General features: G+C 40.7%; 1 protein-coding gene across 4 annotated transcripts in view; it reads left to right on the forward strand.

Moving 5' to 3' along the window:
• GABRB3 (gamma-aminobutyric acid type A receptor subunit beta3) overlaps positions 1 to 26,228 on the forward strand; it is a 274,911-nt gene that overhangs the window by 208,660 nt on the left and 40,023 nt on the right. For all 4 annotated transcript variants that reach the window (XM_081551411.1, XM_081551412.1, XM_081551410.1 and 1 more), the window contains 2 exons: positions 21,066 to 21,148; positions 23,658 to 23,795. In XM_081551411.1, coding sequence (XP_081407537.1) covers positions 21,066 to 21,148; positions 23,658 to 23,795 — 221 coding nt within the window. The remainder of the gene's footprint in view (positions 1 to 21,065; positions 21,149 to 23,657; positions 23,796 to 26,228) is intronic.

The following is a 26,228-nucleotide window of genomic DNA, read 5'->3' on the forward strand; positions in this document are numbered from 1 at the left end:
CTCCCATGAAGGGGCAGATACCAGAAGGAAGAACTACGATCTTGCAGCCTGCAGAAAGAAGACCACAAACACAGTAAGTTGGATACAATGAGATGACAAAAAATATGTTACAGACAAAGGAGCAAGAAAAAAATTATAAGAACAAATAACTAAAAAGGAAGTAAACAATCTATCTGAAAAAGAATTCAGAATAATGATAGGAACGATGATCCAAGATCTCAGGAAAAGAACATAGGCCTGTATCTAGAAGATACAACAAATGTTTAACAAAGCTTGAACAAACAAACAGAATGAACAAACTAAAGAACAAACAAACAGGATGAACAAGACAATAACAGAAATGAAAAATACACTAGAAGGAATCAATAGCAGAATAACAGGCAGAAGAATGGATAAGTAACTTGGAAGACAGAATGGTAGAAATCTCCACCACAGAACAGAATAAAGAAAAAAGAATGAAAGGAATGAGGCTAGTCTTAGAGATATCTGGGACAACAGTAAACTAAACAACATTTAAATTATAGGGGTCCCAAAAGAGGAATAAAAACAGAAAAGGCCTGAGAAAATATTTGAAGATATTATAATTGAAAATTTCCTCAACATGGAAAACAAAATAGTCACCCAAGTCCGGGAAGCTCAAAGAGTCCCATACATGATAAACCCAAGGAAGAATGTGCTGAGACAAATATTAATCAAACTACAAAAATTAAACAAAAGAAAGAAAGTTTTATTGTTTTCTTCCTCTCTATTTGATTTGTTTCTGCTCTTTTATGATTCTTTCCTTCTAATAATTTGTGTTTTGTTTGTCCCTCTTTCTCTAGCTGCTTTAAGGTTAGGTTATTTATTTGAGATACTTCTTATTTCTTAAGGTAAGATTGTATTACTATAAACTTCCCCCTTAGAACTACTTTTGCTGCATCCCACAGGTTTTGAGTTGTCATGTTTTGTCATTTGCTTCTAGGTTTTTTTTTTTTTTTCTTCTGGGATCCATTGGTTCTTAGTAACTGTTTTTGACAGTGTTTTGTTTTTCCTGTAATTGATTTCTAACCTCATAGTGTTGTACTGGGAAACAATGCTTGTTATGATTTTAATTCTCTTAAATTTACCAAGGCTTTATTTTTGACCCAAGATATGATCTGTCCCAGAGAATGTTCTGTGTGCACTTGAGAGGAAAGTGTATTATGATGCTTTCAAATGAAGTATCCTGTAAATATCAATTAAGTCTATTGGGTCTGAATGTGTCCTTTAAGGTTTGTGTTTCCTTATTAGTTTTCTGTCTGGATGATCAGAACATTGGTGTAAGTGGGGTGTTAAAATCCTCCACTATTATAGTGTTACTGTCACTTTCCCCTTTAGCATTTGCCTTATATATTGAGGTGCACCTATGTTGGGTACATATATATTTATAATTGGTAAGTCTTCTTAGATTAACCCCTTGATCATTATTTGGTGTCCTTCCTTGTCTCTTTTTTCTCTTTTGACAGTCTTTAAATTTTATTTTGTTTGATATGAGTATTGCTACTCCAGCATTCTTTTGATTCCCATTTGCATGGAATACCTTTTTTCCATCCCCTCACTTTCAGTCTGTATATGTCCCTAGGTCTGAAGTGGATCTTTTGTAGAAGTAGCAAGCAAAAATGTCCACTCACACCAGTATTATTCAGCATAGTTTTGGAAGTTCTAGCTGCAGCAGAGAAGCAAAAGAAATAATGGAACCCAAATTGAAAAAGATGTAAAACTAACACTGTTTGCAGATGACTTGATACTGTACAGAGAAAACCCTAAAGATGCTACCAGAAAGCTACTAGAACTCCTCAATGAATTTGGTTAAGTCACAGGATGCAAAATTGATACTCAAAAATCTGTTGTATACACTAACAATGAAAAATCAAAAAGAGATATTAAGAAACTAGTCACATTTCCCACTGCAACAGAAAGAATAAAATACCTAGGAGTAAACCAACCTAAGGAGGCAAAAGACCTGTACTCAGACAACTAAGATACTATGGAACAAATAAAAGACAACACAGACAGATGGAGCGATATATCCTGTTTTCAGTTGGAAGAACAAATATTGTGAAAATGACTATACTACACAAAGCAATATACAGATTCAATGCAATACTTACCAAATAACCTAGGGCACTTTTCAGAAAATTAGAACAAAAAATTTTACAATTTATATCGAAACATGAAAGACCTTGAATAGCCAAAGCAATCTTGAGAAAGAAAAGAGGAACTAGAAAAATCAGGTGCCCTCACATTAAAGTATACTACAAAGCTACAGTCATGAAAACAGTATGATACTGGCATAATAACATAGACCAATGGAACTTGATAGAAAGCCCAGAGAACAGCTTTCTTTATAGTCCAACTCTCACATCCATCCATGACCACTGGAAAAACCATAGCCTTGACTAGATGGACCTTTGTTGGCAAAGTAATGTCTCTGCTTTTCAATATGCAGTCTAGGTTGGTCATAACTTTCCTTCCAAGGAGTAAGCATCTTTTAATTTCATGGCTGCAATCACCATCTGCAGTGATTTTGGAGCCTAGAAAAATAAAGTCAGCCACTGTTTCCACTGTTTTCCCATCTAACTGCCATGAAGTGATGGGACTGGATGCCATGATCTTAGTCTTCTGAATGTTGACCTTTAAGCCAACTTTTTCACTCTCCTCTTTCACCTTCATCAAGAGGCTCTTTAGTTCCTCTTCACTTTCTGCCATAAGGGTGGTGTCATCTGCATATCTGAGATTATTGATATTTCTCCCTGCAATCTTGATCCCAACTTGTGCTTCCTCCAGCCCAGCGTTTCTCATGATGTACTCTGCATATAAGTTAAATAAGCAGGGTGACAATATGCAGCCTTGATGTACTCCTTTTCCTATTTGGAACCAGTCTGTTTTTCCATGTCCAGTTCTAACTGTTGCTTCCTGACCTGCCTACAGGTTTCTCAAGAGGCAGGTCAGGTGGTCTGGTATTCCCATCTCCTTCAGAATTTTCCACAGTCTATTGTGATCCACACAGTCAAAGGCTTTGGCATAGTCAATAAAGCAGAAATAGATGTTTTTCTGGTACTCTCTTGCTTTTTCGATGATCCATCAGATGTTGGCAATTTGATCTCTGGTTCCTCTACCTTTTCTAAAACCAGCATGAACATCTGGAAGTTCATGGTTCACATATTGTTGAAGCATGGCTTGGAGAATTTTAAGCATTACTTTACTAGCGTATGAGATGAGTAAAAGTTGAGCATAAAAATAATTACAAATGTATGTTATTAGGTGCATAATGTAAAAAGATGAAATTTATATTGTTAATAACATGAAGGGTGCAAAGCAAATTGAGTATATATGGTTACAGTAAAGCTAATGCCAATTCAAGTTAGATTATTATCATTTTAGGATGTTATATATAATCCCCATGAGAACCATAAAGAAAATATCTAAGATATCCACAAAGAAAATGAGAAGGGAATCAAAACAAACAAACAAAAATCAACTAAACAGAAAAGAAAACAAAGATGGAGGAACCAAAGACTGTATGATGTACAGAAAACAAGTAGCAAAAGAGGCAGAATTAAGTCTTTGCTTATCAGTAATGACTTTAAATGCAAATGAATTAAACTCCTCATAGAAGAACTAGAGACTGACATAATGGATAAAAAATAAAACAAGATCTATCTCTCTGCTATCTATAAGAGATTCACTTTAGATCTAAAAATCTAAAGATCAAATAAATTTAAAGTGAAGGGGTGAGAAATGTACTCCATGAAAATAGTAATCAAAAGAGAGCTGAAATGACTATATTAATGTGGAAGACATATGCTTTAAGTCAAAAATGAATAAGAGACAAAGAAGAACATCATAGATTGATGAGTCAATTCTCTAAGAAAATAAGACACTTATAAACTTATGTGCATTAAACATTAGAACTCCAAAAGAAATGAAACAAATATTCACAGGACTGAAAGGAAAAATGGACAGTTCTAGTATGATACTAAAACTTTGCACAGGGAAACAGTGCAAAGAAGGAAATTTATACCTGTGTACACATCCATTAAAAAGAATTCAACTTTACCTTTAGTAACTAAAAACAAAAGAGTAATTAAAACCAAAGTTAACAAGAAGAATAAAATAAGAGTAGAACAAAAAAATAGAGTAATAGAGCTATGTAGAAAGGTCAATGAAACCAAAATTTGACCCATTGAAAAGATCAACAAAATAGACAAACCTTTAGTTAGATAGACTAAGAAAAAAAAAACTGAAATAGCTAAAAGCAGAAATGAAAAGTGGACAATTTCTACCAATTATATAAAACTAAAAAACTTTATAAGATGATACTATGAAAAATTGTATTCCAAAAAAGTAGATAACCTAGATGAAATAGACATTCTTAGAAATATACAACCTACTGAAACTAAATCATGAAGAAGTAGAACATCTGAACAGAACTATAATGTAGTATTTGAGTGAGTAATCAAAGGCCTCTTAACAAATAAGCCATGGACCAAATGGCTTTACTGATGAATTCTTGATTCAGTTCAGTCACTTAGTCCTTTCCGACTCTTTGTGACACCTTGGACTGCAGCATGCCAGGCTTTCCTGTCCATGTCCAACTCCCAGAGCTTGCTCAAACTCATGTCCATCAAGTTGGTGATGCCATCCAACCGTCTCATCCTCTGTTGTCCACATCTCCTCCTGCCTTCAATCTTTCCAAGCATCAGGGTCTTTTCTAATGAGTCAGTTCTTCACATCAGGTGGCCAAAGTATTGGATCTTCAGCTTCAGCATCAGTCCTTCGGATGAATATTCAGGGTTGATTTCCTTTAGGATTGACTGGTTTGATCTCCTTGCAGTCCAAGGGACTCTCAAGAGTCTTCTCCAACACCACAGTTCAAAAGCATCAATTCTTCGGCCCTCACCTTTCTTTATGATCCAACTCTCACATCCATACATGACTACCGGAAAAAGCATAGCCTTGAATAGATGGACCTTTGTTGGCAAAGTAATGTCTCTGCTTTTTAATATGCTTTCTAGGTTGGTCATAGCTTTTCTTTCAAAGAGCAAGCATCTTTTAATTTCATGGCAGCAGTCACCTTCTGCAGTGAATTTGGAACCCAAGAAAATAAAGCCTGTTACTGTTTCCATTGTTTCCCCATCTATTTGCCATGAAGTGATGTGACCGGATGCCATGATCTTAGTTTTCTGAATGTTGAGTTTTAAGCCAAGTTTTTCACTCTCCTCTTTCACTTTCATCAAAAGGCTCTTCAGTTCTTCTTTGCTGTCTGCCATAAATGTGGTGTCATCTGCATATCTGAGGTTATTGATATTTCTCCTGGCAATCTTGATTCCAGGTTGTGTTTCATCCAGCCTGGCATTTCATATGATGTACTCTTCATATAAGTTTGGTGAATTCTACCAAACATGTAAAGAAGGATTAACCCCTGTTAAGAAAAAGTTGAACTCTTCCACAAAACTAGAGAAAAAAGTATCCTTCCTTACACATTCTATGAGGCTGACATTACCCTGATACCAAATCCAAGTTATTACATGAAAAGAAAACCACAGACCAATATCTCTTACAAGTATTACTTTAAATCCTCAACAAAACCCTAGAAAAGTGAATTCAGCAGCATATCCTATGAGCAAAGTGGATTTTAACCATGGGATGCAAAATGGTTCAACATGGGAAGATATCACTAACAAAATGAAGAGGACGAAAACACACGGTCATCTTAAATTGAAGCAGAAAATGCACTTGACATAATCCGTTACCTTTTTGCGATAAAAATGCATGAAGAACTAGAACTAGAAGGAAACTTCCTCATGATAATGCCTATATATGAAAAACTCACAATGTATATCATATTCATTTGTGAGTATGTAAAATGTTCCCCCATAAGATGAATAACAAGTCAAGGATTCCTGCTTAAGCCATATTTCTTCTTACTGAAAAGTAAGAAGTAAAATTGTGTGCAAATGATACAGTCTTTGTAGAGAACCTAAAGATTCCATGCAACACCCTCCCCACCCGCCCCGAGAACTGTTACATCTGAAAAACAAATTTAGTAAAATTGAAAATTTCAAAATCAACATTGAAAAATCAGTTGCAGTGTATGGAGGAGTAGGGAAGGATCTAAGAGTCGGAGTCAGAGTGAGAGGACATGGAGCTCACCTCCTGCCAGGAACACATCAAAAATACATCTACATGTGAAGCAAGTATCATGCAAAACCAACTGGAGACTGGAAGAAGGACTCTTGTACAACCAAGACTGTAAGAAAGATACACACATAATCAGGTAGGAAGGGAAGAAGAGTAATCAGGTCAGTATCTGTGCTCCTGAGAGGGAACTTAAAGGAAAAAGGACTTACATTGGCAGACACACACCTTGGAGTGTGAGCAGCTCAAGCCACAGTCCTGAGGCCCTATGCTGGGACACAAGCCCCCTTGGCTGGTTGGAGGACTGCTGGGACTAACAGGAGGGTGATCAGATGCCCACATCTCACTTGTGAGGAGCTCACACACTGGCCTGCATCTGAGGTAGAAGAGAGAGAAGTCGACTTCAGTGGCTCCTGTGTTTCCCACGACCAGTGTCACATGCCCCAAGTAGTGTGAGCTTTCTTGGTCCACTTTTTCCATATTGCAGCATGCACTGTCTTTGGGGCAGCCATGACCAGGGAAAGACTCAACCCTCCGATGCAGAAGTGACATAGTCCCAGGGCAGAGGCTGGGTGAGGCAGCAGCCACCATTGTTGGCACTTACTCAGGAAGAGCATCAGAAGCAGCCCAGATCTCTGCTGATGGCCGCTCTACCAGAGCTCACCAGCCCATCCGCGTCAAGAGTCCACATGGGCCTTACCAGCCCTGTGAAGCTATTCCATAAGAGGATGGAGGCGGCCGAGGCTAGGTACAGTGACTGGCTAGGTGAGGGACAAAGGGGGCTTGCACACAAGCTGCATCAGAGTAGAGCACACGCCACGTGGGCCCCACTTGCTTTAGCACTGACCCCCCGAGGGGCAAAGGTCTTGGTGAAGGAAGAGGTAAAATCATCCTCCTAAATAGAAAGAGCCAGGTCAGGTGTGACTCTTGGGGCTTCCACTCCAGGAAGCCCTGGGTCTGACCCAGCCTCTCACTGGGCAGTGTGACTGTTGCACAGAGGGGGAGCTCCTGCACACCCCCAGTGCCAGCTCTAGTCTCTGCACCTCTGACCCCGCTGCCTACCAAGGTGATAGCTACCAGCCCACCCTGAGGAAAAACGTGCTCTGTACCCAGCTCAAATCCAGCTCTCCCATGGAAGCCATAGCACATATTCATTCTCTGTAGGAATGCCTTCACATAAGAACACCCTTTTAGGACTGCAAAAGGTAACTGTTTCAACTAAATTCATAAAAGCAGAGAAAGTTAAGCAAAATGAAAAGGCATAGGAAATACTTGCTCTCAACTGAAAGAGCAAGAGAAAACCCCTGAAAAAAGAATGAAACAGAAATGAACAATTTACCATTTAAAAATTCAAAGCATTGATAATAAGATGACTAAGTAATCTAGGGAAAAGAAGAGATAAACACAGTGAAAATTAGTCTCAATGAGAAATGAATAGTTCAATAACTGAAATAAAAAACACAAAGGAATGAATAGCAGACTTTTAAGTGATACAGAAGAAAGCATAAGTGATCTGAAATATAGAATAATGGAAATCACCCAATTAGAACAGCAAAAAGAAACACATATTAAAAACAAAGCATTTAAGAGATTTCTGAGGTAATATTAAGTATACCAGCATTCACATTATGGGAGTCCCAGAAACAGCAGAGAAAGAGAAGAGATTGAAAATGTATTAGAAGAAATGATGGCTAAAAGGGATCAAATGTGAAGAAGTAAACAGACATTCAGGTACAGGAGCACAGAGGCTCTTAAACAAGATGAAGCCAAACAGACCCACCATAAAGGCATATAGTACTTAAAATGGCAAAAATTAAACATAGAGCAAGAATTCTAAATGCAGCTGGAGAAAAAGAGTCACTTATAAGGGAATGCCCATGAAGCAGTCAGCTAATTTCTCTTCAGAAACTTTGCAGGCCAGAAGGAAGTGACATGGTATATTCATGCTAAAAAGTAAATCTTGCAACTTGGGATACTCTAGCCAGCAAGATTATCATTTAGCATAGAAAGAGAGATAACTTCTCAAGCAGACAGGCAGAAACTAAAAGAGTTTATCAACACTAAACCTACAGTAAAAGAAATGTGAAGGGTCTTGTCTAAGTTGAAAATAAGTTAGAATCTATAGGAAAGGGAAAATCCCATTAGGAAAGGCAATTGTACAATAAGAACTGAGGATCTACCACTTAAATAGTAGAAACATTAAAAGATGAAGAATTATAAAAGTATAATTGTATAAGTACAATAAACAGTTAAGGGGTAGACATGAAGATGTAAAATATGGCATCAAAAACACAAAAGGGGGGGAGAGCAGTTAAAAATGTACATATTTCAGAATATGCTTTGACTTAAATGACTAGCTGTTAAAAGCAAGTATGGTTTTATGTCAACATATATGAACCCCTTGGTAACCTCAAATCAAAACCCTGCAGTAGATACACAAAAACCAAAAAGAAAGGTACCCAAACAACTACTAAAGGAAATGATTAAACCACAAGGAAATAAAAAGAAGAAATGAATAGAGAATAAGTAAGAACAACTAGAAAACAAGCAATACAATGGCAGTAAGTATTATATTAATGCATTGCTTTTCATAACAACTTTATATGTCAATGGAGTAAATGCTCCAATCAAAAGACATAGAGTGGGTTATTGGATTTTAAAACAGGTCCCTTTATATGCTGCCTATAAGAGACTCCCTTTAGAGCTGAAGACACACAGATTGAAGGTGAAGGGATGAAAGAAGATATTTCATGCAAATGCAAAGGCCAAGAAAGTAGGAGTAGCAATACTCATATCAAACAAGATAAAAGTAGGGAATTATATAATGATAAAGGGATCAATATAAGAAGAGGCTGTTATTGTAACATACATGGATGCAATTCAGTAGCATCTAGATATATAAAGCAAATATTAACAGACATAGAGAAATTGACAAAACACAATAATAACACCCCACTGATGTCAATGGACGGATCATCCAGAAAAAATCTGTAAGCCAACAGGGGTCTTAAATGACACTGTAGACCAGTATGACTTAATGATATCTATAGGACATTACATTCCAAAGGGCAGAATATACACTCTTTTCAAATGCACATGGAAATTTCTCCAAGATAAATCACATACTAGGCCTTTAAAACAAATTTAAGAGGATAGAGATTATCAATATATCAAACATTTTTCCAACCACAACATTATGAAACTAGAAATCAATTTTAGAAAGAAAAATGGGAAAGTAACAAACACATGGAGACAAAGCAACATGCTGCTGCGAAGCCAGTGCATCCACAGACAAGCCGAAGAGGAGATAGACAGCACCTCGAGACTCATGAAAATGGAAACATAACGTTTCAAAATCTGCAGATGCAGCAAAAGCAGTTTTAACAGAAAAGCCTATAGCAATACAAGAAAAATCTCAAATTGACAAACTACCCTACCACCTTTAGGAGTTAGTAAAAGAAGATCAAACAAAGCTCAAACTGAGTGGAAGGAAAGAAATAAAAAAGATCAAAGAGAAAATAAATAAAATAGTGATTAAAAGAATAGAAAATATCAGTGAAACCAAGAACTGTTTGAAACTATCTTTTTTAGAAGTAAAGAGAGAGAACTGAAGTAAAGCAATAATTGAAAATTGAGAAATATTAATAACAACCAATACCACAGAGATAAAAAAATTCTAAGAAAATATTAAAGAAAATGTTATGCCAACAAATTGGATAACCTAGAAGAAATAGACAAATGTCTAGAACATACAACCTGCCAAGACTGAATCAGGAAGAAACAGGTAACTTGAACAGGCTGATCACTTGAAGTGAAATAGAATTATGATAATAATTTTAAAAAGCTAGCAAACAAAAGTCCAGTTCTGGACAGCTTTACAGGGGAATTCTACCAAACATATAAAGAATGAATACCTATCCTTCCCATACTCTTCATGGGGTTCTCATAGTCAGAGCAATGAGGTCTCATAGTCAAAGCAATTGATGTCCATATAGTCAAAGCTTTGGTTTTTCTGGTAGTCATGTATGGATGTGAGAGTTGGACCATGAAGAAGAAGTCTGAGTGCCAAACAACTGATGCTTTTGAACTGTGGTGTTGAAGAAGACTCTTGAGAGTCCCTTAGACTATGAGGAGATCAAACCAGTCCATCCTAAAAATCAGTCCTGAATATTCATTGGAAGGACTGATGCTGAAGCTGAAGCTCCAATACTTTGGTCACCTGATGCAAGGAATTGACTCATTGGAAAAAACCTTGATGCTGGGAAAGATTGAAGGCAGGAGGAGAAAGGGACAACAGAGGATGAGATGGTTTGATGGCATCAAACACTCTATGGACATGAGGTTGAGCAAGCTCCGGGAGTTGGAGATGGATAGGGAATCCTGGCGTGCTGCAGTCCATGGGGTTGCAAAGAGTCAGACACAACTGAGCGACTGAACTGACTGATGATAACAAAATAGCATTGCATTTGCATAAGAACAGACATATCAGCCAATGAAATAGAGAGCCCAAAAGTAAACTCTTGTGTATATGTTGAAATGATTTGCAGCAGGGGTGCAAGACTATTCAATGAATAAAGGAGTGTGGTTCAACTAATATTGCTGGAGAAGCTTGGTATTCATATGTAAAAGAGTAAAGTTGAATGCCTACCTTTTACTTTATACCATATACGGAAATAAAGTAGATCAAAAATATAAATGTGGGAGCTAAAAGTATAAAATTCTTAGAAGACATACATAGAGGAAAAGTTTCATGACATGGATTTGGCAATAATTTCTTGGATATGACATGAAAGCACAGCCAATAGAAGAAAAAATTAGATAAATTGGACTACATCAAAATTAAAGACATATCTGCACCAAAGAACAGAATTGACAGAGAAAAGGCAGCCTGTAGAATGAGATACAGTATTTGCAAATCATATAGAAGGGTAGTTAATATCAAGGGAGGGGACATATGTATACCTATGGCTGATTCACGTTGAGGTTTGACAGAAAACAACAAAATTCTGTAAAGCAATTATCCTTCAATAAAAAATAAATTAATTTAAAAAAGAATTATATAGAGAACTACAAGTCAGCAACAAAAAAGAGATCAGTTCAAAAATTGGCAGAAGACTTGAGTTGACTATTTCTCCATACAAATGGCCAATAAGCATGTGAAAAGATGCTTAGTATTATTAGCCACTAAAGTACTGAAAATCAAAACCATGGTGTGATACCACATCCATTAGGATAGCTATAATCAAAAAGTGGGGGAAAAAAGTAGTGTTGACAGTTATGGAGTGATTGGAACATTGTGTGCTGCTGTTGAAATGTAAAATAGTTCAGTCATTGTGGAAAGCAGTATGACTGCTTCTCAAAAACTTGAACACAGAATTATCGTACAATGTAGCTATTCCATTACTAGGAATTTACCAAAAGAAGCAGAAGCAGAGACTCCAACAAGTACTTGTACACTAATGTTAAGCACAGCATTTTTCACAATAGCAAAAAGAGAGAAACAACTCAAATGTACACTGAAAAATGAATGTGTTATATACATACAATGGAATATTTTCAACCTTTAAAGAGGTTTGGAAATCTGATACATGCTGTGAAAACATTATGGTAAGTGAACTAAGCTGGACACAAAAGAACAAATCTTGTGTGATTGCACTTGTATGAAATACCTAGTATCAGTAAGAATGAAGTCACCAGGTTACCAGGTCCCTGAGGGAGATTACTGGGGAGTTAATCAGGAGTTACTGTTTAGTGGGTATAGCAGGTTTCCTTCTTAGACGATGAAGAAGTTGGAGTATGGATAGTGCTGATGGTTGCACAGTGATATGAATATAGTTAATGCCACTGATCGGTACACTTATAAACAGTGAGAAAAGGTAGATCTCATGTTAGGCATATTTTACTCTAACTACAAAAGTGTGTTTGTTTCATGTTTAATTCTGTTTGGTTTGGTTTGGTTTTGTTTAATAAAACTCAATTTCATATCGATTTTCTGTCTTGTACCTATCATCTTCTCTGTGTTTACAAAAGTTTGTCTTCTTCCTCTGTTCTTACGAAGGTTTTACAATTGACTCTCTCCTTCCCACTCTGACTGTGATCCCCAGACCAGCAACAGTAGCATCGTCTGATAGATTCAGAACTACAAACCTACCCAGATCACTTGCTCAAAATCTGCATTTTAACAAGATCCCTCAGTGACTTGTGTCATTAAATGACTTGCAACTGTGTCAATTCTGCTGTCTCTGTGTTCAGTATAGATTTCACTTTTGCACTTGCCCGGACATTCCTTGCATTCTTTCCTCAGTTTTACATTGTCTATCTATCTTTGTCTTCATCTTAGGATATTCTTTCCTTATGTCTTCCTTTCTTTGTTTGAAAGAGAATTCATGCTTTTTGACAACCAGACATACATCTTCCCAAGTTTTAAACTTTCATTTTGCATGCTTACACACTTTTCATAGAATATTGCTTTGTTTTACTCATAATATTAGTCCTTAGATGGGCCGATCCATGGAGACAAAGTGATTCTTCTAGTGAGAATTTGAATATGGTGACCTTGGCCCCCTTCAGTCTCAGGCTCACATTGGGAGCCTTAGTCCTTAGGATATATGTCTGAAGGTCAGCTTAATGCACTCCCTTTGCTATGTCTAGTCGCCATTCTTTTCGAGTAAGTCCTCCCCTAGAAATGCTGGTTAACCCGCTCTTCCATGAAGTCTTATGCAAGGTATGGTGCTTTAAATAGTCTTGAATGACACTTTCTGCTCTGGCATGCTTGTTTCCATGCCCTGTGGGTATCTGCCTCTAGCGGCAATGGCTTTTCTTTGAGGTGATGGGTTGTGTGCCTTTGACTGTGTCCCCCAACCACTTTCAACTAGAGAGTGTACCCTTTAAAGCTGTGGTGGTGAGGGGGGAAGAGAGGAAGCTGGGTGGGGCGGGGGAGGGAGAGAAGAGAAGCAGAAGGAGAGAGAAGGGATGAGAGGAGCTGGGAGGCTGCCTTAGCAGGCAGGGCCAGTCTGTCATCCCATCTGACTCATGTTTCTCACCCTTTCCAGTTGAACTTACCGTGGTGATGAAGATTCTAGAATCTGTACCATCCCATACAGTAGCCACCAGCCATAGGTGACTAGGGCTTCCCAGGTGGCGCTAGTGGTAAAGAACCCACTGGCCAATGCAGGAAACTCAAGGGATATGGGTTTGATCCCGGGTCGGGAAGATCCACTGGAGAAGGAAATGGCAACCCACTCCAGTGTTCTTGCCTGGAGAATCCCATGGACAGAGGAGCTTGGTGGGCTACAGTCCATAGGGTCGCAAAGAGTCAGACATAACCAAAGCAACTTAGCATAAACACATAGGTGACTACTGAACACTTGGAAGGTTGCCAGTGCTTCAGAGGAACTGAATTTTTAATTTCATTTCGTTTTAATTAATTTAAAATTCAGTTATAAATAGGCAAAGGGGCTTCCCAGGTGGCACAGTGGTAAAGAATCTGCATGCCAATGCAGGAGAGGCAAGAGATGCGGGTTTGATCCCTGGGTCAGGAAGATACCCTCGAGAGAGAAATGGCAACCCAATCCGGTATTTTTGCCTGGGAAATTCTATGGACAGAGGAGCCTAGCAGGCTACATACAGTCCACTGGGTCACAAAGAGTCAGACATGTCTGAGCACGCACGCACACGTATGTGGCTAGTGGTTATCTTTCTAGATATAAACCCCACATACACCGCCCAGGTGCAATCATTAGATTCAGATGGTTCAGTTCAGTTCAGTTCAGTCTCTCAGTTGTGTCCGACTCTTTGCAACCCCATGGACTGCAGCACACCAGGCCTCCTTGACCATCACCAACTCCTGGAGCCTACACAAACTCATGTCCATTGAGTCAGTGATGCTATCCAACCATCTCATCCTCTGTCGTTCCCTTCTCCTCCTGCCCCCAATCGTTCCAAGCATCAGGGTCTTTTCGAAAGAGTCAGTTCTTGGCATCAGGTGGCCAAAGTATTGGAGTTTCAGCTTCAACATCAGACCTTCCAATGAACACCCAGGACTGATCTCCTTTAGGATGGACTGGTTGGATCTCCTTGCAGTCCAAGGGACTCTCAAGAGTCTTCTCCAACACCACAGTTCAAAAGCATCAATTCTTCAGCACTCAGCTTTCTTTATAGTCCAATTCTCACATCCATACATGACCACTGGAAAAACCATAGCCTTGACAAGACGGACCTTTGTTGGCAAAGAAATGTCTCTGCTTTTTAATATGCTGTCTAGGTTGGTCATAACCTTCCTTCCAAGGAGTAAGCGTCTTTTAATTTCATGGCTGCAAACACCATCTGCAGTGATTTTGGAGCCCCCCAAAATAAAGTCAGCCACTGTTTCCACTGTTTCCCCATCTATTTGCCATGAAGTGATGGGACTGGATGCCATGATCTTAGTTTTCTGAATGTTGAGCTTTAAGCCAGGTTTTTCACTCTCCTCTTTCACTTTCATCAAGATGGTTGGGGAGACTCGAAGTCTCAAAGTACTTTTTTGATTCTCTCCAAATGTTTTCTCCCTTCCTGTTAGAGAGTTGGACCTTCAGTGTTTTCCTTGCGACTACCTCCGTCATCTACCCTGACATTTCCATTCCTGGCAGGTGCTTGAGGCTCCCACACACACTTTTCTTTTGCTTTTGACTTATAGCGTTATTGCCAGTTTGGGCCTTTGAGTTGCTTTATCACCATATTGCTTGAAAATCAGGAGACTGTCCATGTCATTTGCCTGATATGACGACTCGTTTTACCAGAATTGATGTTCCTACAGCAATAGTGGATTTATGCTGAAATCCAGAGTAAATGCTCTTGTTATAGGAAATGCTGTCTGCCAAGGGCCTTCTAGTTTTATGGGGCCCCTGGAGAAGTATCAGGTTGTGAAGCCCATTTGGTTATAAGATAATTTATGCTTTTCTAATTGTGTAGTTACTTGTGTTGTATCTGTTATCTATGATAGCCACAGTGTTGCTGCATAACAAACAGCTAGAAAGCCTATTTTCTAATGATAATAAGTGCACATTGTTTGTGTGTCTGGGTGATTAATCAGCATCTCTGTGGATTCTGGCTGGTTTCCCCACAGACCCAGGGATGGGTGATCTCTGCTCCCTATGTCGATAGTCCTCCTAGAACCAGCAGTCTCGTTTGAGCGTGGCTTTTTCACAGCAGAGGCAGAAACACAGAATGTCTCTTGGAGGCTAAGCTTGGGACTGTTAGTCCACACATTCTGTCCGACAGAGCAGGGCACGAAGTTGGCCCATATTGTTTGAAAATCAGGGCCACAAAGTTGTCCAGGAGTGGGGAGACAGTTCTTCTTTAGTGAGAAGAATTGCAAATGACATGGCAAAGAGAGGAGGTACTGGGAAGGGTAAAGGAATGAGGCTGCCAACACGTTCAACTTACTGCAACGATTTTCCCAGCAACATACTCAATGAATCTGTATAGCAAAGGCATTTGGACATTTCTGAGAATTTATCTTCATATGTTTATTATCAAATAAAAATGCGGGCAGCTTCAGTGTTGGCTATGTTCTGTGCCTTCTCCACAATGAATAATAAGCACTTGCTTTAGAAGGATGCTCAGTTCATTTCAGTTGCTCGGTCATGTCCGACTCTTTGCAACTCCATGGACTGCAGCACACTAGGCTTCCCTGTCCATCACCAACTCCCAGAGCTTACTCAAGCTCATGTCCATTGAGTCGGTGATGCCATCCAACCATCTCATCCTCTGTCGTCCCCTTCTCCTCCCGCCTTCAATGTTTCCCAGCATCAGGGTCTTTTCCAGTGAGTCAGTTCTTGGCATCAGGTGGCCAAAGTATTGGAGTTTCAGCTTCAGCAACCTGAGAAGGATGCTCAGTTGATCTGAATTATTTAATTAGGTCCTTTAACCTAGCATTTGAATTTATAGTCTTGGAAAAATGATAGATGTCTCCACTGCCTGGTACTCCTGGAGTAAATACAGAATTGGAGATAAATGTAAGTTACATGGGAATAGTTGCAGAAGGCTGAATGGCTACCCATAAGGCAGTGCCCCGAGTGTGCAGCTGTTCCGTGACCACAAGCAACAACCATTGCCAGATTCTCAGACATTTGAGCATCCCCACTGCAAGCCAGAGGTCACACAGGAGGTACTGCTAACTTGTTCCTGGTCCTGTTTAACAAGATTTTAATCAAAAGGGCATGTCCTCAACAATGGCAGCATTTTGCTGTGATCCTTATGACCATGGAAGCCGAAAAACTCACAGGCATGAAAATCAGCCTGCTAAGGATTTATTCTGCCGCTGAAGGATTCACAGACACCACCAGGCTATCAGCACATGGAGTATCACCCAAGAATCTTGACCAGTAAGCCCAGGAAGCCTCTCAGAGTGTCAGTAAAAGTACAAGGCCTGAACTCCTACTGGGAGTGCTTGCAAAAGGGTGAGTGTCCCCTCTGGCTCTGAGATTTAGGTGATTGAAACGAGGAAGGGCCAAGCCACCTCTTTTTCTTTCTATGTTTTCCTTGAGTTCTGCTCTGCCTGTTACTCCTGGTTCCCATATTTTCTAAGTCATGTTTGCTCAGTGAATATTTATGGGACACCTGCTGTGTGCCTGTGGCTGATGTTCTAAGTACTAATGGCTCCAGGGGACCAAGCTCTTCTCCAGGTCCATCTAAGGATGAGCAAGCGGCCTGAAAGTCAACAAATGGAAGGACACTTTTAAGTATAAATGGTCCTAAGTGTAATGACACCACTAAAATGGGTGGTGAGAGGAGAGACAGCAGAACTGAAATACTTTGGTTCTGCAAGTCCTCTGAGAAAGCTAGTCAAGGACATTTTAACCTCTGTTCTATCTGGTATTAACCATGAATGTAAAATATCCATGCAGTTGGGGAGGAGAGTGTGTGTATTGCCCTGTGATTCACTGTAGGTGTGAGTCCCAGGGTCCCCCTTTCCCAGTAAGGACAGGGAGCACTGTTGTACCTTGGCCAAAGAGCCGGCATTTCAGGTAATGGTGGTGGTAATAGTGGATGTGTACCTGACCAGCCGAGAGCAGTATTTTCACCACAGCCTCTCCAGTGATGTGTGCAGAAATCTGTGTTTGTGCAGACTGACAAACTCTTCATGTCATGAAGTTTGCATCTACCCTTATTATACTTTTTTAATTGTTGGGATTTTAACAATGGAAGTGCTGACACCAAAGTACATCTCATAAGCTTGATGTAATTGATAAAGTAAGAACATTTTGACCTGCTAAAAGCCGTTCTTCCCAGAAGTAGTTTCTAGATGGTGTCCAAAGATGGCAGATGTTCCATTATAGATTTTAAACTTGCTGAGATGATGCTCCTCTTACAAAGTACACAATTATTCCTTGATTTTTCACACCTTAGACTTCTAAACATATCTTTAGGGATGTATCACTTACATAGGACTACCTACTAAACTGTAGCATATTCCACAATGGGCAAAATACCACTGCTGTTACTGCAGAGGTAGCATTAAAATATTTATTTTCCCCCTTTACATATTATATTTCCAGACTGTCATATATATGAGATATATACATGGATACAATTTCTGTGTGTGTATATTTCAGTGATCATATATATCATAAATATGTACATATGACATATTTCTATACCATACTTGCTCTTCTTTGAAAAAAAGAAGTAGGCTTTTAAAAGTTGAATATATTTTGTAATTTAAGGCAGGCAAGGTATCAAGGACATAGAAGAGTGAATGCAGGTTTCAGGCTGGCTGGATCTCAGTGCCACACATGCCTTCCAGTAGCACTGTATGTGACCAACATCCTTACTCTTTCCAAGCCTTGATTTGCTCATCTTCAAAATGGGAAGAAGAAGAATACCTCTACAATGTGGTTGTTGTGAGATGGAATGCATGAGTACTCAAGCGATGAGCCCGGAGCTGGGCACAAAGCAAACACTCAACCAGCCTTACGTAAAGTGCAGATGTGACTGCATGCTCTGACTGAAAAAAAAAAAAGGATCTACTGGAGAGAAATCTTCACCCACTATTTCTTATTGACTTCACTATTTCTTAAAACTAGGGGTGGAATTCTCAGCTTTCAGATGGAAGTGGAGCTAGTTGTTGGTTAAAGTCACTTCTCAGGACAAATAAAATTGATTAGAAAAAAATATGAACTGTATGTGCCTTGGTGTGCGTGCACACATGCATGCATGTCAGGGATTATGCAACTAGAGCTTGAATGCTACTGGGGCTTCCCTGCCTTTGGTCCATCTTCATTAACTAGACTTGAGTTCTCAGTTCTGTAGACTATGAAATTCCCTCCTATGGCTTCTGCAATGTCCCTGGAGTACAAAATTTGGTCATTTCACTCCAAAAGTCCAATCTGCAAACCTGTTATGAGTTTAGTCAACGTGGTTGATGGTGTGGAGGCTCTGGCCTGCTCTGCCTTCTTAATCTCTCTACTCCCGTTTCTTTCTTTTCTTGCCTTTCTGTCTCAATGGCATAAAGACCTCTTTCTTCCACTGTCTCGTGAATAGGCTCTCATGACTTAACTTTCCACCACAGGAGGGTTTTCTGTGTATTTCTTCCATAGGAGGAAGAGTAGTGCACAGATGGTTATGCCTTATTCCCCAAGTCAGTAGGAACAGGACTCCATATGATAGTCAGTATGATACCAGAAGAAGAAGACAGGACAGCAGCTGTACTGAAGATACTCACCAGTTCTGCTAGCTTCATGATTCCCATTTCCAATGATTCCTATGAAATACTCTACATAAGTCACAATACATGTGAGTCCCTACACAATCTGGATGTGTGTGTGTGTGCGCGCTTGTGTTTTAATGATGATAATTGGGAACAAAAATGGAAAAGAAACAAAAATGGTAATCTCAGTTATTGACTCGTGAAGTGAATAGGTACTAAAACATGTAGGAAAGTTTTAAAATTTGAGCATTTCCAATAGAAATCTTTTTCTCCTCTTTACAAAAATTTATAATTTTAACAGAACTTTATTCTAATTTTGCCTTATAGGCATCTTGCATGGATGTCAGGTTGACAGCTTGCCATAAAACATGTCAGAATTTCAAAGTGTGAGGCTTGTTCTTCAGTTGGCTGGGAAGTCAGATGCTATAGAAAAATATACCGAAGAGCTATTTGTTGACTTTGGATAGAATGTAATCCACTCTTTGGAATGATGATTGGAAGTGTTATGACATTTGAAAAGGACATACTTTCACCCTTGGTGTGGATCTTACAGCATATGTCTGCACGGCAGTTGCATGCTATTTGTAGAGCGAAAAATAACATTGACCCATCATTGCCAGATAGATTGATATTTTCCCTCACTGTGCTGCTCAGCCGTTGAAAATTAGAATTTTCTTCAACCTACTGTTTAACCCAGTGCTAACAGAAGGACATGCTTTACTTTGTTCCCTTAGCACCTGCATTTAGGTTCAGCGAGACAATCCTAACATAATTGGCACATGCCTGGTATCTGACAGGTGTTTTGCAGCAGAACTTGCTCATGTTGCCTAAGTGGTAGAAGGTTTATTGTGAATGATGTTCACATGGCAGTCTATCCAGAGAAAACTCAATACTGCGCTTTGAGAAAGGTAGACCTTAAAAATGTCTGGAAGTTCAGTGTAACTCTAGGGATCTCAGGAGAAGACATGCTGACTTCTTACTGCTTAAGATTCACCACTGAATGAGCACAGCCCAGGCTTCCATTTACACAACTTCCACATTAGCTCTGAGATACTGTTCCCTGAGATGTGTTGTGCATGTCCCGCAACACTGTGTGCTGTGGCCCAGCCTTAGTACTGCTGTCTCCTTAATCATTGACTCTGCATTGTCTCCACCTCTGTTATGCTTTCTTATGCCTGACTCTCCGGTTCAAAAATGGCATCATGAACCTCTAATTCATGAACTTGCAAATTCATCTCTAATCTTTAATTCATCTCCATGAAAGGGAATTCCTGTAGCTCTGTTTTGCCTTTTGCCAAGCTGCATCCTAGACTCTTGGTCAACTCATTATTGTCTGTCCTTGAATGAGGGACCCAGCCCAGTATGGTAAGCTGGGACTGTGGTGAGGAAGGGCTGGGAATTCTAGAAAGAGAATAAAACATTAGGTAGCCTAATCACTGCATTTTCAACAGAGGCTTTGAGTATGTTGGTTTCTCTAAAATGAGGCTTTTGGCAGAGTAGGAAATGAACTTAATGTTTCTGAAAATGTTTTATCTTCATGTACAGTGGGTTTAACCATTGCCCAGTAGAGGCTTAACTATCCTTAGGTCACAATATAAATCTTTTCTATGGTTGTGGCTGACCTCAAGGGATACTAACCCACTCAATTTTGATTCATAATCAATAATGTGGAAGCCAAATATTCTCTTTGAAAAGATAGATGATCTTGTGGTGAAAAGGCCTAGAGTATTATTAGCCCAACAGACAACTGTAATAAAATAGAATCAAGTAGAAGTTTGGCTCAGAGTTCCAAAGTGTAGCCTGTGGATTGGGAGGTACATGAATATTTCACACTGAAAGCCAAAGAATTCAATTTTAATCTAAATCAAGGATGTTACCACCAGGTATATTTTCTCTGTGCAATAAAAGTTAGAGTTTCACTAGACAAGGAGACAGAATAAAAATTGAAGGTAAGTGCTTCCTAAGAAGCCCCTTTCTCTGGCCCTGATTATCCAAAGTTAACAAGATAAAATTTTATAATTATATATATGTTGCTTTTTTGGATAAAGCAGGCCTGCAGTATAATGAAAAGCTATTCATTTAGTATATATCATGAAATATATTTAATCAGATATGCTTTGAGGAAAGGGGTCCAACCTTCCGGTTACTCAGTGTTTATCTAGAAGCAGTTTTTTTGCTGTATTACTCATCTCATTTGCCCTTACTCTCTGTGTTTCAGAATCACGACAACCGCAGCATGCATGATGGACCTGAGAAGATACCCCTTGGATGAGCAGAACTGCACCCTGGAGATCGAAAGCTGTGTGTATCTGTATTTCTTGTTCACCCACTTTGTATTTTAAGCCTTCTTATCTTTATTTGGCAAGGCATATATAAGTTTTTATGACATAGTTTTTAACTGTCTTAACGATTAGAGGTTTAATCCTCCACTCTTCAAATTTTACTTTCATGGTAGAGAAAGGGCAAGAGAGAGAGACAGACAGAGAGAGGCTCAGTATAAAAGAGTTCTCCACTCTAATTTGGCTAAGAGTCTGTGCTGTGCTGAAATAGAAGAAGACAAATGCTCTCCATCTTGGTCTCTTCAGTGAGAAGAAAATGAACTCTGAGAGGCAGTGTCTCACAATGTACTTCATCACACACAAGTTGCTGCACTCGTGGGACCCTCTGCAGTCGGAGTAAACCTCATTTCACATTAGGAGCTCAGCTTTACAAGCCAGCTATTTCTACATCTTGGCAATTTTCTTCAATTTGAAGAGCATTCAGATGCCTTATTGATAATGCAGTGTTGAGTAGCACTTCTCTTGTGAGGGGCAAGAGCTTCATCCACATAGTCTAAGAAGCAGATGTCCTGCTCCCTGACCTGATCCCTGGCGTATCCAGATATGGCTGCTGCCGCTGTGTCTTCTCCTGGGCCACTGTAGATTGGTTCATCATTAGCCTCAGGTGGATTTAGGCTGTCAGCATTTGTATTGAATTTGAGGGGATGGCAAATGACCGACTTTGCCATGCGTTTATTGCGTGTATGGTGAGAAGTGAATGTCTTAGTGGATGAACGTGCTGGGGAGCTGCATTGGTGGCAGGCTTGTGTTTAGACCTCTCAATGTGCCCCTTGCTTCCACACAGCACGACAGCCATGATTTCTGAGAGCTGTGCTTTCAGAAGGTAGGGGATGTGAGATCATGCCCGGGCATGTACAGGATATTTAGCATGAAGACTTCAGGGAAAGATGATGGTGAAGGGCTAATAGTTGAAGGGCTACTTTAGGAAGTTAAGTAGATTCTGTGTGGTCAGAGGACACAACTCCAATGAGTTGATGAAAGTTTCAGGAAGGCAAATTTGGGATCTAAGTGAGGGAGCAGCTCCTGTTGCAACTGGGAAGCATAATGAGTGGCCTCGGAGACTGTAGATTCTGTTGCCGCAATCTTTAATTGAAGTGGAGAGTGGGCAGGAAGGTCCTTTTTAAAGTAGTAGAACAGAAGAGGGATTCTCCCAGTTTTCTGGTGACCTGACTATACATGTGTGCAAAACCTTTTATTAAAGTTAAGATGCAATTGTATGGAAGAGTGGGCCCCTTGAAGATTTGGATGTACCCTCAGAGGGCATGTAAGCTCTGCACACAGCATGCTGGTCTGAACCACAGCCGGAAGGCCAGAGAGGCTGGACTGTGTGTGCAGGGGAAGGGGCATGCACTTACAACACACAGGGGGATCAGTCCTGTGGATTCTTGGGGTCCTTGTTTTGCTAATTGCACTGGGAAACATTTGAGGGCTTTAAGCAGAAGAGTGACTTGGTGAGATCTGTGCTTTATTAGCGATCGCCATGGCCACTGGGTGAGAATTCAGTGCAGCGCAGTCAGAGGGGAGGGTGGAGACAGAAGGTGTGCCCACCGTGATCCTGGAGGGAGGACAGCAGATGGACCAGGGAGCCGGCAGGGACTGTGGGGGCAGTCATACCCACAGCTTTGGTCTGTTTGTATAATGTCAGATATTTCATGTCTGCCTCGTATTATATGTTCAAATAAAAAAGTTTTTATATTCATAGGCTATTTTTCTACAGGTGTGATTTTTAATTGACTTTACCACTATAGTTGACCTAATTCTTTAGAAGACTCCTGAGTGCTTCAAATAACATCATATACTATTTTCCTATTTAGTCATTCTCAAGAAGCATTGATTGATTACCGAGTGAGCACGAGATTGTGCCAAGAGCTGGTTTTGAAGCTATAATTAGGCTAAAAACCATTCCTCATTCTGCTGAGAGCACTGCTCAAATCTCTAAGGGCCAAGAGAGTCCCCACAAAAGGCATTTCTAAGGTCGGCCAAGCTCATGGCCAGGAACACCTCATGACACCATCCAAAAATGCCCGGCAGTTGTGAAACATTGATTGGGCAAGTTCACCCTCAGTGTTCTAACTTTTTCATAGTTGTTGAGAGAGCTGCCTTTCCAGAATTCTTTAGAGTTTTTACTTTTTCTTCCAACCATCTTATTCAGTGCTGTGAATATGCTTTTACTTAATTTCTGTGCAAAGTCCAGATCAGCCCCACAATTAGGCTTTCCAGGCAGAACTTTGGTCAGAGGACTCAGCTTCTCCAGTCTCTCTGCTTTTCAACACCAGCCTGGTCCAAATCAGACAGCACAGGTAACACAAGAATATCCAAAATCTAGTTCTTCTAATGATAACGCAGAGGCAAGCACATCAGCAAATCTCCTCCACACACGGGCCAGCTGTTACTTCCCTTTTACTGATGACAGTTGCTTTAGACACACTGACGCTTCATTCCTGCCCTGCCCCTGCTCTGTCTCCCGGCAGATGGCTACACCACAGATGACATTGAGTTTTACTGGCGCGGGGGTGATAAGGCTGTGACCGGCGTGGAGAGGATTGAGCTCCCACAGTTCTCCATTGTGGAGCACCGGCTGGTCTCCAGGAACGTCGTCTTTGCTACAGGTGAGTCGCGTGTCCCCTCACGCTCTCTGCAGCGATACTGGCGGCCTGGGCCACATTGCCGTCACTGTGAAATACGCTGCTGCTGATTCACAGTGCTCGGTCACCCAAAAAAGGACCATCGTCAATGAGGCATCATCCTCTGTACCCCTTTCACTGTATCCAGAGGGAGTGGATAAGCTTTGATGAGTAGGAAGGAACAGCTGACCAGGAGATGCTTTCTGTGCTTGTTACTGAGAAGTTAAAAGGCTAAGGTTGAATTCAACCAACCATTGTTTGATAACATAAGCAACTTTCTCTCTGGGCAGACAAGAGGCCCCTGATAGCCTTGGAGGCAGGAAGGAAGGGGAGGGAGGAAGACTTGAGGAGGCAAATGCTGTGCTCTCCAAAGTTAGAGACCTTCTCCCCTCTTCTGGGCTGGCAATCAGCCCCGGTTCCAGGAACATGAGCACCTGCCGTTAGTTATGCCACTTCAGACAATCATCTGCTCCTGCTGTCATCTGGGAAGCTGTCCCATCCTGGGTTTCATTGTCGTCTTTGTTTCAGCTATCCGAAGACTGAGAAGTCTGTGCTTGCTCAGGTGTTTGTTTTTTTTTTAAACTTCCATTCGTATCTCTTAAAATGGGTGGTGCTTTCTCAGTGTTCTTACTAAAGGCTGTGTTGTAGCTGAGAGGATAAACAGAAGTGCTCTGTAAACTGAAGGGTATCCTAAAGGACACAAACTCTGGGTGGAGGCTTCTCAGTGAGGGCAGAGTTGGGACCTCCCCCCTCAGCTTTTTCCTGACCATGCAGCTTAAACCACACCACATGGAAACTGGTTAGCCCTGGTCCTGTACTGGCATTCGTGTAGCCCATGGCCTGCACTCTGCCTGTGGCCTCTAGCTTGAGTGCCCGGGACTCACAGCTGCCTGTCTCCCTTAATCTGGCCACCTTCTACTCACTCTCCAGCTTAATCAAGATGCTCTCCCTCTGTGAAGCCTTTGGCCTCTGCTCTGCCCATGCGCTGCCTCCCAGGCGGGCTTAGGTGACGGCTCTGCACCCTGGCAGTGCTGCGCTAACCCTGTAGGAGGGGCCTGCCTGGGCACAGCTGCCTGCGCTTCTTGCCCCCTCTTCGTGGGATGCCTGCTACGCCAGGGACCTACAGCCAGTCCTCACGGGGCCAGCTTCCTTCCACTCTACCTAGCCTCACGGACCAAGGAATGTGCAAGTAAACAGATGGCTGAATGTTTCAGATCTGTCTTCATGCAGTGCTACCTTCTCCTGTGTTTCAAGGCGTCCTACAAACGTGCCTACAGTCTCTAGAGCAGACACATGGAGGTGCTCACCTTGGATGGGTGGGGAGGCCCAAAGGCACGTGGGCTTATCATTAAGGAGTAGTTTCCACAACCAAGAAAACTGCCCTGTGATGTGTTGCAGAAAATGATTTGTTGCTTTCAAAACTGGGTTTCAAACTGTTCCATGCTCCAAGTGATGTGAGCAGCAGTCTGCTCAGAATTCAGGGGTAGTCTTGTCTCAGTGCAAGAGTCCTGCCCATGCCTGCCTTTGTCTAGGAGATTGCAGATAGGGCTGTTTGGGCACTGCCAAGAAGCCTTTTATTGCATTTTTATGCAACTTCCTTAAAAGCCTGATGAGGCATCTGTGGAGGATGGATGTTTCCACGTGGAAGTGCCACCACATAGAATGGCCTTCCTGAATCCTTTTGCTTAAAAGCACTTCGGAGCACATTTTTCTAGGTGCAATCTGTCTTTCTTTTAAGTATGTATATGGTGGAAGGTATCCTAAACACATCTGGAGATGATACACACTGCAGAAATGGGGGCAAATACTTAACCTCGTGATGCTGAGAGTGAGCCTGCCCTCAGAGCATGATGTTGAATCCTCTTTTCTGTTCTTGCTAACTTTCTGCATTCATAGGGTGTCGCCGGGGGCTCACCATCAGCTAGTTTATCACTATCAGTTGGTTTAAGCCTCTCTTCCTTCAAAAAGCCTGCACTTTAAAATTATTCTAATTTGTTTACTTATGTAGAAACGTCATAGGCCACATTGTTACAAAACTATTTCAAAAGTAAATATTATACTAATTATTTCCTTTCCATAAGTCTTCTGAATAAATGAGATTTTGATCAGTCAGCTGGACTGAAGTACTCTCAAGCCTGAAAGAGAATTCTCAGAAAAGGGATTAGGAAAGACTCAATGCCCTGGCTTCCCTTGTGGCTCAGATGGTAGAGAATCCATCTGTATTGCAGGAGACTCAGGTTTGATCCTTAGATCAGGAAGATCCTCTGGAGAAAGGAATGGCAACTCACTCCAATATTCTTACCTGGAGAATCCCATGAACAGAGGAGCCTGGCAGGTTACAGTCCATGGGTTTGCAGACAGTTGGATGCAACTAACACTTCCACTTTCACTTTCAATGCCCTGGAGGTTTCTAGAGAC

This window comes from Giraffa tippelskirchi, chromosome 12 (assembly GCF_054371585.1).
Source record: "Giraffa tippelskirchi isolate mGirTip1 chromosome 12, T2T-mGirTip1v1.2.pri, whole genome shotgun sequence".
NCBI classification, from domain to species: domain Eukaryota; kingdom Metazoa; phylum Chordata; class Mammalia; order Artiodactyla; family Giraffidae; genus Giraffa; species Giraffa tippelskirchi.